General features: G+C 48.8%; 1 protein-coding gene across 1 annotated transcript in view; it reads right to left on the minus strand.

Moving 5' to 3' along the window:
* Window positions 1-328: 328 nt before the first annotated feature.
* The window catches only part of LOC121838382, a 36,466-nt gene continuing 23,698 nt past the window's right edge, over window positions 329-13,096 (minus strand). Inside the window, exons 2-3 of the mRNA XM_042294585.1 lie at window positions 12,543-12,936; window positions 329-1,160 (exon numbers count right to left, since the gene is read on the minus strand). Of these exons, the coding sequence (XP_042150519.1) occupies window positions 544-1,160; window positions 12,543-12,936 (1,011 nt within the window). The 3' untranslated portion in view covers window positions 329-543. The remainder of the gene's footprint in view (window positions 1,161-12,542; window positions 12,937-13,096) is intronic.

Consider the following 13,096-nt stretch of genomic DNA (forward strand, 5'->3'; position numbering starts at 1 on the left):
AATTCGAACACAAAAAAGAGCACGGGGACTCACACCGACGCCAACAACATCGCATTTCAATGGTTTGTTTATGGGCGACGGCGAGCTTCTTGCCCACACTCCACCGTGCATGCGCGGTGCCGGTGGCGTCCGCTAAGGGCACTCCGGTTTGTTTGGAAACATGAGTTGGTACATATAGAAAAATTCGACGGAAATCGAATTTTTGAATTTGTTAAACTAAGAAGTTAGACACTTTTCGAAATTTCGAACTTTGCACGTTCAGAAATGCAATGTTTTTCGAACCCTCAAACTTATCAGGCCCATACATCCCCAACTGAAAGGGCAGATGCTCGATAAATCAACACTTTATTCCAACAAGCTTGTTTCCGTCAAGGGCCACTGCAATACAGGCAACAGCCGGGGTAAAATTATGAAACCGCAGGCACCACTTCCTCCGGCACATTTGATAACATAAAGGAACAGCCCACAACTGCCCCATAAAACACTCGGATAAAGACCGGTAGAAAACAGGAACCCACCAATGAGCCCTATCTTTCAGGGCACTTACACAGGCTCCATTTTCACCCTCACCGGAGCACTTTCGTCCTCAACGAGACAATTTGGAACAACAAACTCGTTTTCTTGAGACACATTGTCCTCAAGCTTGAGCTCGATCTTGTCCAAATGCCCGAAGTTGCCAGGTGTCCGCACCAAACTCTTTGTGAGCAGAGCTGGAGCCGTTCCAGTCCCAACACAAGACACGAGAGAAGACTCGTTGTCCGCCTTGGATCCGCTTTCTGTGGCAAGTCCCACGAATTGAACGGGTATGGGAGTAGCACCCAGCTCTCTGCGCGTGATTGTGTCTACAGCGACGACTTCTTGCGGCTCTCTGCTTTCGCTAAGGAGGAGTGTGCTGGGTTCCACGGTTGGAAATCCGAGGGTGATGGCAAACGTGCCACGGCGGTGCGGACGACGGGTCTTGACTTGGGCCTTTTTTTGTCCGCGCTGGTGCAACGGCCTCTGCGAGACACCAGAGCGGAGCCTTGATGTCTGCTTGTTGACTCGCGCCCGTCTGCGACGGCTTTGACCGGCCGACGAGAGCGTCCGCTTGGCAACTTTGATGACACAGACACAAGGAGGCCCATTGGCGTCGTCATCGTCGATGTCACCTTCATGCACCTCTGAAAAGAGGACCAAAGGTGGTGCTCAAAACGCATGTCTGGGCAGGGTTCGCTAGCGTAACTTTATTCATATATTTATTACTCGACTCGCCGACCGCCTACACAAAGGCCATGAACATCAATAGCTTTGAAACAAAAAGAAATAGAACTGCTTAACACTCCCCAGAAAAAAAATTTTCTGCAAAAAAAGTTGATTTTGAAAAATGACATATTTACATCCACCAACATCTAGAGAGTATCCCCATAAAGTTTAATTAATTTCCATTGTATCATTAATTCAGGGGTCAGACAAGTGAAAAAGGTTTTGGAGCAATTTTTGGAGCAGAAAAATCTGGATTTTGAAGCAGCTTAGGAGCACAAAATTCTCGTTTCGGAGCAGCAGTTTATGCATTTTGGAGCAACTTCGAAGCACAAAAGTCTACAGTTCGGAGCAGATTAGGGGCAGAAAATGTTAGAGCAGCTCATCAGCAATTCAAATCATAAAAAATCTGACATAAATCACATAAATCTGACTTTTAGTTTTTAATCGTTATTTTTGTCCACCCTGGTTCCAATAAGTCATCAGTGCCGATATGCACCAAGATAAAATATAGAAGAAAAAAAAAGAAACGGAAAAGGCAAACGCAAATTTAATGTGCACAGATGAGGACAGGAAACACAGGCTTGCTGCGAAGTTAGGGGGGGCACCAGGTACCTCAAGCTTCTACGAACTGGTGCCAAAGCGCAATTGTAGTCCAAAACATTTTAAAGCTGTGATTCGAGAGCATGAACAGGGAAGCACGGTTTGCTACAACCAGACATCGATCGGACGCTAGTAGAAAGCACCCGTGCAGATAAGAAAAACTCCCCACATAAGTGAGTCCCAAGGTAAACAGTGAATTGATAGAAAACCTATGAGCACCACATGCACGCTAAATATGGGTGTGACTGATTCATTCGATTGCTCACGCACTGGAAGCATGTGTGTGGTAACCGAAAGTACTCACGGCGACAGCGCCGTCCATTTTGACGAGATTACGGACACGAATGAATGATTACACAATGGAGGCGCTGAATAGCACTTTTAAGAAAAGGTTCACTCAAAACGAAATACATAGTTTTGCTCATCTTGATAGCCTGTGTGCGTCGTACCTCCCGCGGCCAGACAGCGAGACCGCGTGACAGCGCACCGTTAGCATGCAGTCACAAATGACAGCGGAAAGTGGTAGAAAAATCGGGAAAAGAGCACGTACCATAGGTACAGAAGGGAACTACAGCTGAAATCTTCGAATCTGGCGGTTGCTTGCGCCACCCTGTACCCTTGCCGTGTACTTTACTACGACGAGATTGAATGTTGCCAACCAAGTTGTGGTGTTACTGCAATCTAGTTGAGTTTGGACTTGCTAGGGTTAGCCGCATCGCGTTGGCATCAGTCTGTGCCGTGTGTGTTTTTCTTCCTTTTTTGTTTTGGACTCGTTCGATCTGGGATCACCATGTAACGCGCTACTACGAAGCACCGTCTTTTACGGTGGTTGTTATGGATATAAAAGTACAGTTTTTTCTATGACATCCAGTCGTTCGCTACCTGAGGAGTGGCCGCTCGGAGGCGCGCCATGGAATCAGAACAGTAAAAGACGGTGAACGCCAAGTGAGCGCGTCGGAACGTTAGGCCTCGCCACCTTGGTTCAGCTCGAACTCGAACGCGGGACGTCGCCACGCAAGCTTGGACGAGATGGACCCTTCGGACGGGGACTCGGCGGCTGGTCACGTGAGTGAGAACGCCATAAAGGATCAACCGCCACAAGACTCGAGACCGCGAAGAAAAAAAACGTTGTCGCAGAAGGCCTTGCTTAACTACGAAGCGAACCGGGACGAGCAACGTCAAAAGCTCGACTGCGTCTGGGAGCGCATCGCAAACGATCTTCGGGAAGTTGAACAGGCTACAAACGCCGAAACGCAGCAAGCGGCGACGGGCCGTATCCGAAAAGAGTACGGTCGTTACCAAGCGCTGTCGGAACGCTACGTGGCCTACTTGTCGGGGATCAACGCGGAACAAAGCCAGCTAGAGCTAGCCCTTCAGAAGACAACGGATCGCGACAGAGCTCGCGCGGTTCAGAAAGCCTTGATGGACACCGGAAAGACGCCCGACCGCGCCACGAAGTCTCGGGACTCGGAACACGCTAACTCGGAGCACTCGTCGAAGTCTGCCGGGCCACGACTTCACGGCTCGAGACGTTCTGGAGGATCGACGCGTTCGGAACACTCGATTGCGACCACGACAAGCACGGCTGCAACGAGGGCACGCGCCGAGGCCGCAGCGGCGCGCACTCGTGCTTCTTTCACCAGAAAGGAAGTGGCCATGAAACACGAAAGAGCAAGGCTCGAAGAAAAGGAGAAGAGTGCGGCTGCGGCTAACGAGCGCAGAAAAGCAGAACTAGACGCTGAGTTACAGATCCTACAGCTGGAAAGGGAAGCGGCTGCTATGGAAGTTCAAGCAGAAATCCTGCAAGCGGCTGCAGAACAGCACGGCGGGGAGCATCGCTCTGACCGAACCATCTCAGATGTATCAGAAGTCCGTGCTCAGCGCACTGTAGACTATGTGCACAACCAGGCTGCCGTCCACGATGGCTCAAACGAACTGCCTGCTGGGCAGGTTGCCCCAGAATTGAGTGGTGTGCTGAAATACCTGGTCCGTCGAGATTTGGTCAGCACAGGACTCGTCAAGTTTGATGACCACCCCGAGAATTACAGAGTATGGAAAGCCACATTCAAAAGTATGGTGCAAACTCTGGAAGTTACAGCAAATGAAGAGTTAGATCTTCTCGTGAACTGGCTGGGCCGTGAGTCTTCGGTCTATGCAAAGAGGCTGCGTTCAGTACATGTCGACAACCCCGCGGCGGGGTTAGAGATAGTCTGGGAAAGACTGGAGGACTGCTACGGGCGACCCGAAGTAATAGAAGATGCGCTCTTCAAGAGGATCGGAAGCTTTCCTAAATTCTCCGACAAAGACACTCACAAACTACGGGAACTGGGAGATCTGCTTCTGGAACTGGAAGCCGCAAAAGCTGATCCCCACTTGACAGGACTCAGCTATTTGGATACGGCAAGAGGGGTGAACCCCATCGCGGAGAAGTTGCCACACCGTCTCCAAGAGATGTGGATCTCGAAAGGCTCAAGGTACAAAGAAGATCATCACGTCTCTTTTCCCCCTTTCTCGTTCTTCTCGAAGTTTGTCCGAGACCAGGCCAGGATGCGGAACGACCCGAGCTTTGCTTTTGGCACAACGGGAAGCACCTTTCCGAGGTTCCCAAAGAATGAGAAGGTCACGGCAAGAGAAGGCTTCAGAAACACGCCCGTTTCAGTCCATGCGACCGACGTTACTCCAGAAGCCGTCGACCATTATTCGCCAGCCACAGCCGAGAGGATGGAGGACCCTAACAGACAGTGCCCGCTTCACAAGAAACCTCACCCTCTACGAAAGTGCCGTGTGTTCAGAGAGAAACCACTGCAAGAACGCAAGTCTCTGCTGAAACAATTTGGGATCTGCTTCAGGTGTTGCTCCTCTACAAACCACCTCGCAAGGGACTGTAAAGTTGTGATCAAGTGTGACGACTGTGACAGCACTGAACATACCAGAGCGCTTCACCCGGACAGTTCCAAACCTTCGTCTTCGAGCCTCGGACAGCATCCCGAAGACGACACCATTCATCACAGACTATCACCTGACGTATCTTCCAAGTGCACCGAGGTGTGGGGAAGGTTACGGTGGAAGGTCCTGTTCCAAGATTTGTTTGGTGAGTGTGTGTCACTCAAGCACACCTCAAAAGGCTGTGAGAATGTATGCCATCTTGGACGACCAAAGCAATAGGTCACTGGCAAGGACAGAATTCTTCAACCTCTTTGATGTCCAGGGAGAGAGTTCGCCATATACCCTCAAGACATGTGCTGGAACAGCAGAAACGACAGGAAGGAGAGCCTCTGGGTTTCTGGTTGCAAATATTAATGGCAGCGTGAAACTACCTCTCCCAACCCTGATTGAATGCAATCAGATGATCCACAACAGGAACGAGATTCCGACACCAGACGCTGCACGTCATCACCCACATCTAAAGGCTATAGAGAGCCTCATACCTCCATTGGATGCGGAAGCTCAGATTCTGCTTCTACTGGGAAGAGACATCCTGAGAGTCCACAAGGTGCGTCAGCAGTGCAATGGGCCTCCTGATGCGCCCTTCGCTCAACGACTAGACCTAGGATGGGTGATCATAGGAGACGTCTGCCTAGGTCGCACACGCAAGCCGGACTGTGTCACCAACTTCAAGACCAATGTGCTTGAAAATGGACGACCCTCCCTTTTTGAACCATGCCGCAACCATTTTCTCGTCAAGGAGAAATTCACTGGTCCCGTCAATCCAACCCAGCACGTACCACCTACCCAAGGTGTACCCATCAAAGACTACTTTGTCAAAGAAACGACAGACACGTTGTTCCAGACGACGAAGGACGACGACCAACCAGCTCCATCGGTGGAGGACAGAAAATTCCTAAACATCATGAACAATGAAGTCTTCAAAGATGAGTCATGCAGTTGGGTAGCCCCTCTCCCTTTCCGCGTGCCAAGACCTCGGCTTCCTAATAATAAGGAGCTTGCACAGTCTCGTCTTGCATCACTGTGACGCACACTGCAGAAGAGACCAGAGATGAAGGAGCATTTTGCGACATTCATGAACAAGATGTTCAGGAATGGCCACGCAGAAGAAGCCCCACCGCTAGGAGAAGAAGAGGAATGCTGGTATCTTCCAATCTTTGGTGTGTATCACCCACGCAAACCAGGCGAAACCAGGGTCGTGTTCGACTCAAGTGCTCAGTTCAAGGGAACTTCTCTGAACAATGTTCTTCTCACAGGACCAGACTTGACCAACAGCCTGCTGGGCGTCCTGATTCGTTTTAGGAAAGACCTCTTCGCTGTCACAGTGGACATTCAGCAGATGTTCTACTGCTTCCTGGTACGAGAAGACCACCGAAACTACCTGAGGTTCTTGTGGTTTCGCAACAATGACATCCACGACAAAGTGGTGGAATATCGGATGAGGGTGCATGTCTTTGGTAACAGTCCATCACCAGCAGTGGCTACATATGGACTCCGGAAGACAGCACAGGAAGGAGAGGAAGAATTCGGCAAAGACGCCAGGGAGTTCGTCGAAAAGGACTTCTACGTAGACGACGGGTTGAAGTCTCTCCCTACGGCAGATGGTGTCATCGACCTGCTGAAACGCACGCAACAAATGTTGGCAGTTTGTAACCTAAGGCTTCACAAGATAGTATCAAACAGCAGTAGAGTGATGGAAGCTTTCCCCAAGGAGGACCACACAAAAGATCTAAGGGAACTCGACCTGAGTCACGACATTCCACCGATCCAACGCAGTCTTGGAATTTGCTGGGACGTAAAGAAGGACGTCTTCACCTTCAGGGTTCCAGTTCAGGACACACCATTCACCCGGCGTGGTGTCTTGTCAATGGTGAACAGCGTGTACGACCCATTTGGATTCGTGGCTCCAGTTACCATACAAGGGAAGTCTCTCCTACGAGAACTCGTCACAGAAACCTGCGAGTGGGATTCACCACTTCCTGAAAACAAGAGGAAAGAGTGGGAGAACTGGAAGGATTCCCTTCAGGCTTTCGAGCAACTAGAAGTGCCTCGCACTTATGCGGCCGTTTCACTTAGCACGGCTCAGCAGAAGGAAGTGCACATCTTCTCAGACGCCTCGACCAAGGCTGTAGCAGCTGTGGCGTATCTGAGAGCCACAGACTCGGATGGTGCGTGTCATGTCGGCTTTATAATGGGCAAGGCTAAGCTAGCACCACGTCCACAACACACCATTCCAAGGCTCGAACTGTGCGGTGCGGTGCTGGCCGTGGAGCTGGCAGAGCTCATTCAGAAAGAAATAGACACACAACTAGATGTGGTGCATTTCTACACCGACAGCAAGGTGGTTTTGGGCTACATACACAACCAAACAAGAAGATTTTACGTGTATGTCGGCAACAGGGTCGAACGCATCAGAAAATCTACACAACCAGAACAATGGCATTACGTTCGGACCGATGCAAATCCTGCAGATCTTGCTACAAGATTCGTGCCCGCAGCCCGGCTACAGGAGACGGCTTGGCTGACTGGTCCAGAGTTCTTAAATCGTCAAGAAGAGTCTTCATGCGTCTTGCAGAACGAGTTTGAGCTGATAGACCCAAACACTGATGCCGAAATCCGGCCCGAAGCAAGCGTCTCAGCCACCAGTGTGACCACAAATGGACTCGGGACTAATCGTTTCAGTCGTTTTTCAAGCTGGTTTAGACTGATGCGTGCAGTGGCATACCTCATACGTGCTGCTGGCGACTTTCGGTGCCCTTCTCGTGCCGACGAAGCTGACCTGCCACGTGGCTGCCTTCAAGCAGGATAGCTATCTGTCGAGCATTTGTCTCTTGCAAAGAACCTCGTCATTCGCTCCGTCCAACTAGAAGCATATGCAAATGAGCTCGAGTGTTTGTCACAGGGGAAAGGAGTCCAGAAATCAAGTCCACTTTGGAAACTGGATCCTCGTATTGATGACAAGGGCTTGCTGAGAGTCGGTGGTCGCCTCAACAACGCACAGCTGAGTCAAGAGGAGCGGAGACCTCTAATCATACCTGGTAAACACCACGTCGCCTTGCTGCTTGTAAGGTACTACCATGAGCAGATCAAGCACCAAGGTCGACACATTACTGAGGGAGCAATCAGATCCGCAGGTTTCTGGATCATCGGAGCAAAACGCTGCATAGCGTCGTACATACACGGGTGCGTCATGTGCTGCAGACTGCGAGGAAGACAGCTGGACCAGAAGATGGCAGACTTGCCAGTTGATCGACTCAGTACAGAACCCGCATTCACATATGTGGGGGTTGACGTTTTTGGACCATGGAACGTGGCTGCACGTCGAACTAGAGGTGGAGAAGCCAGCAGCAAACGGTGGGCTGTGCTGTTTACGTGCATGAGCATTCGGGCGGTTTACATTGAAGTCATAGAGTCCATGGATGCTTCAAGTTTTATTAACGCTCTCAGGAGATTTTTCGCACTCAGAGGACCTGCGAAACAGCTGCGATCCGACTGTGGAACCAATTTCGTCGGAGCATGTTCAGAGCTCAACCTGAGAACTAGTGGTCTCGACAACGACAAAGTACAAGCATTCCTTTCAAGCCAAAATTGCAGTTGGGTGTTCAACCCTCCTCATTCTTCCCACTTTGGAGGAGCTTGGGAGCGGATGATCGGAATCGCACGTCGTATTTTGGATTCCATGTTGTTGGAACACGGACCGAGCCGTCTCAGCCATGAAGTTCTGGTGACATTTTTGGCAGAAGTTTCAGCAATCATAAATGCTAGACCTCTTGTTCCTGTTTCGATGGATCCGGAATGCTGGGACATCTTGTCTCCGTCTACACTCCTTACCCAGAAGGTTGGTGGAGACACGTTACCACCCAGCGAGTTCAACGTCAAGGATCTCTACAGAAGTCAGTGGCGTCAAGTGCAGTGGTTGGCAGACTCCTTTTGGCACCGTTGGCGACGTGAGTTCCTGACAACGCTTCAGAGCCGTCGCAAGTGGCAGGATAGCCGTCGAGACCTCAAGGAGGGTGACATTGTGCTCCTAAGGGACAAACAGGTTCACCGCAACGAGTGGCCTATGGGTGTGATTGTGAACACTTTCCCGAGTGCGGACGGAAAAGTACGGAAAGTCGAAATCAAGACGGCGACCAGAGGAGAACTAAAAACTTTCCGACGGCCAGTCACTGAGACTGTCCTTCTCATCTCAAAAGAAGACTGATCCAAAACTTCAGTGCGTGTCCAGTTTGTAAACTTTGCGTTATGGTGTCATAGTGGTATCTCGTGATACCAGACGGGGAGTGTGGTGTTACTGCAATCTAGTTGAGTTTGGACTTGCTAGGGTTAGCCGCATCGCGTTGGCATCAGTCTGTGCCGTGTGTGTTTTTCTTCCTTTTTTGTTTTGGACTCGTTCGATCTGGGATCACCATGTAACGCGCTACTACGAAGCACCGTCTTTTACGGTGGTTGTTATGGATATAAAAGTACAGTTTTTTCTATGACATCCAGTCGTTCGCTACCTGAGGAGTGGCCGCTCGGAGGCGCGCCATGGAATCAGAACACAAGTTCTCATTTCCCGCTAAATTTAGCGTCGCCGCGAACTTTGTTTTTAGCTTTTGAGTTACTTTGGCGCAGTGTGGCGCAATTTCAACCAATTTCGCGTTTTTGGCGCAACTAGGCACAGAAAATTGAGTTTGTATCAAAATGGCGCAATTGGCGCACATGTCACACCCCTGTTAATTTTCTTTATAAATTATTTTCTCTCCCCCAAAGCTAAAGAAAAGGTAGGATTTGGAGCACTTTGAACGCATTTTTCTCCCTTCCACTTTTTGGTATAAATCCCATTTTAGTCAATCTATCGTTTGATAATGGCAATACAGGGAAGGCTCGTTCTTCACTTTTCCTGACTGAAATTTAATAAGGAAAGCGGCTATGGAACTTTTTTGTCACTTTACGAATGTCTTTTAAAAAAAAGAGGACATTTTGTCGAAGACACAGCTAGAAGACCAAAAAGTTGACCAATTTTGCAAAAGAGAAAATTTATATAAATAAATGACTTTTTACAAAAATCTTTCCATAGCCTCATCCCCTAAGCATTCTGCTACTTATCTAGCGAACAAAAATCTTGAACATTGTTATAGTTTTCCGACGACAGATTAAATAAACAATGTAAGCGTATTGCTGATAGAAGCTGCTCTAATTTCCTTCCCATTTAAGCGACAGACGTGAAATTTTGTAATGCCCTCTCTAGCATGACCACCAGCCTACCCTGTAAATTTGATTCATTTTAACCCAAGGGTTCAAAAGTTGACCCTCCCAGGGGTTATGTCCCTTTAAAAAGATTCCGCAGCGCAACAGGGCGAACATCAGCTTCAGGGTACCAGCAGCATAGTCACACACACCATCAACACCAAATGTCTAGAAATGACATTAATCGTCCGAGTCCTTTCCACGATTTGTCAAGCACATAAGCGTCATCTAAAACTCCGGCATTTCTCCATTTCCCAAATACACCGTGTCTACAATAGACCGATCTCACAAGCCAGTTTGACTACGCCACCGCTGCCGCAATGCATCAAGGGAGCTTTAGTCTTTCTGCGCGTGCGACAACCTCGATGGAGCTCTGCGTGTGCAGGGCTCGAGCGGTCTCGTGCACTGCCGATTGCCCCCTGTGAGCTAAAGTTATGGCTGCCTCGCACATGCGTCGAACGCTTGGTGAGATCGGTCTATTGCCCGCAATGACACTAATTTCCAACTCCGAGAATTATTAGGCAACCTTCATCCTTTGAAACAAGGCTATAAAAGAGGAAGAAGAAACAAAAAATAAACAGTTGTTAGTCTGCACTTTCACAAGTATGTCATGTTTTTATCTGTCTACCATAGCATCACATAGTTTACGTGTTTATGTCTTCAATGTAACTTTGCAGTGCAGTATACCTCATAAGGAAAGATAACACAAGCAGTAACCCGTTCAGTGACTGCGAGATTAGCGAACGTCCCATATCCCGGAATGTAACCGCAGAGTGTAAGGACAAAGTCCGCCTCCGCCAAACGTGCTCCTTCTCCCAGAACGTCGCGACCGTGGTTGGTAAGGTTGTGCAATGTTTGAGACGAAGTCAACAGGTAAATGAAGATTTGCTGGAACGCCGCACAGACGTTTGTAAAGCGTCTCATTTTGAGCTGTGTTCGCGCTGCCGTCCACGCCACGCAGCAACGCCGCCTCAAACCATGTTGATAGCATGCCGTGCGTGGACACAAAACACGTATGCATCAAACAAGAAAGTTGCACAAGAGCCTCGGTGATTGATTGACAAGGCGCCCAACTTGCCTTGAGGGCAAGGTATTTGTTAACTAGATCGCCGGCTTTCCCACTTCCCCAGCATCGCTCTTCGTCGCCTCTTTCGCCTGCTCATTGCGCCTAAATAATTCTATTTTCTTGATTTTTTTTTTTTTTTTAACTATTGAAGACAACAGCGAAAACATGCTTTCACGAACAAACGTTCATGCTGTATGCCGATCCACGGTGTTCATCGCGCACATGCAAGCAATGGCCTTTGCAAGAGTAAAACATTCTTTCCCGAGTATTTCTTGCATAATTTGAGTTTTGAGTTTAATGTATCTCTTGTGCAGCTGTGCTAGATATGTACAAGAAATGGGCGTTTTTTGTTTTTGTTTTAGCTTTTTCTAATCTTTTTGTGCTTACCTCCAGAGACATGGGTCACCCTTTTTTTACGAATTGGTGGATGATGACTTGGGATATTACGGTAGGGTCATTCCAAAACTGCCAAGGTTCCAAGTTCCACTTTTTCCAACTTTTAACGTAAAATTGGCAAAATTTTGATAGTTTTAATATATTTGTGCATGCGCATACATTGAAAACAAGCTGATGCCCCCTCGTGAAGAAAAGGTGCAGGATTTCAACCCACCAAAATCAATAAAAGTTAATGATCTATTAATAGATTCACAGATCTTTGCAAGGCAGACCTCCAAACTGTTCATAATTACCATGTTTAGTTACCACCACCTATTGTTCCTTATTGTTTAATATGTGTGTGTGTTTTTTCTGCATTTCTTGCTGTCGATCCTTGTATACACCATGTTCCTTATTATTTGGCTGTTTTTTGTTTTTTTTCCGGATATACCTTAGGTGAAATTTGACTTCTTGTCTCCACTCATGTAATGTACTTTCCATGAACACCCTCCTGCCATATGAACGACCCATTAGAGAATTATTTTACGGTGGATCTGCCGTATTCGCTTTGACGGGGACATTTCTTAGTACGAAAAAATTAATTAACCTTTGTTCTTTCTCCTCCCTCAAATTTATATGTGCCTAGCATGTATGGGCTTAACACCAATGCATAAACTGAATAGGCGAATGGGTCTTTCATATTGCAGGGTACTGTACCCCTGAGGGATAATGAAATGAAATGAATGAAATATTCTGTAAAATTTAAAACGAGCTATTATATACACCTTTTTCCCAAGACTATGTTTTAAAGCAGAAGTCGGGCAACATTGTCCAAGAAGTTGAATTCAGAACTTTGCTTCAAGTTGAAAGGTGTGCCGAACCAGTTGAACCTCGAGGTTTGGTGTCAGACCTTGGATTCGACCAAAGTTTGCAGCCCCCCAACCCTCAACCGCTTCCGGTGCCTGGAGTGTGTCTCTGACTGGTGTTTACCTTGCCCCAAAAAAGCGGTTCCTCGATTTCAGCCCGAAACCCGCCAGATGTCCGCACCAAACTCATAGCGAAGACAGGAAAGCAGACTTGCCGTCCGCCCTGCACCCGCCTCCTGCGACGAGCCCGACAAACCTAACGGGAACGGGGGCGGCGCCAAGCTGCCTCCGCGTGGCAGTGTCCCAGCCCTCGGGCTCTCGCGGCTCCCCGCTGTCGCCGAGGAGCAGCTGGCTGGGTTCTACGGTGGAAGGTCCCAGGTCGATGACGGACTGCGCCTCCGCGACCCTGGCGGCGAGCTCCGGCTTGGGCCTCTTCCTGTCGGCATAGGTGCGACGACCAAAGCGGGACGCCAGGGCGGCGGCGTGCTCCGGCAACTCGCGTTTCTCCGTTTTGACCGACCGCTGCCGATTGGAGTACGTCTGCTTGCCCACCTTGACGACGAGGAGGTCCGGTGTTGCCGTCGTTATTGTTGTCGCCGTCTTGCATTTCTGCAAACGAGAGTGAAAGGTGATGCCAAAGGGTGGTGTGGGCAGGGACCGGTGTTTCAGAATAAATAAAACAAAACAAAAAAGAATTCCTGGAAGTGTGAAAGCAGTTACTCTTTCTGACGGGGAATTTGAACTTATTACTCGTAGTGGCCCATTTGTT

This window comes from Ixodes scapularis, unplaced genomic scaffold (genome assembly GCF_016920785.2).
Source record: "Ixodes scapularis isolate PalLabHiFi unplaced genomic scaffold, ASM1692078v2 PGA_scaffold6__148_contigs__length_123643588, whole genome shotgun sequence".
NCBI classification, from domain to species: Eukaryota; Metazoa; Arthropoda; class Arachnida; order Ixodida; family Ixodidae; genus Ixodes; species Ixodes scapularis.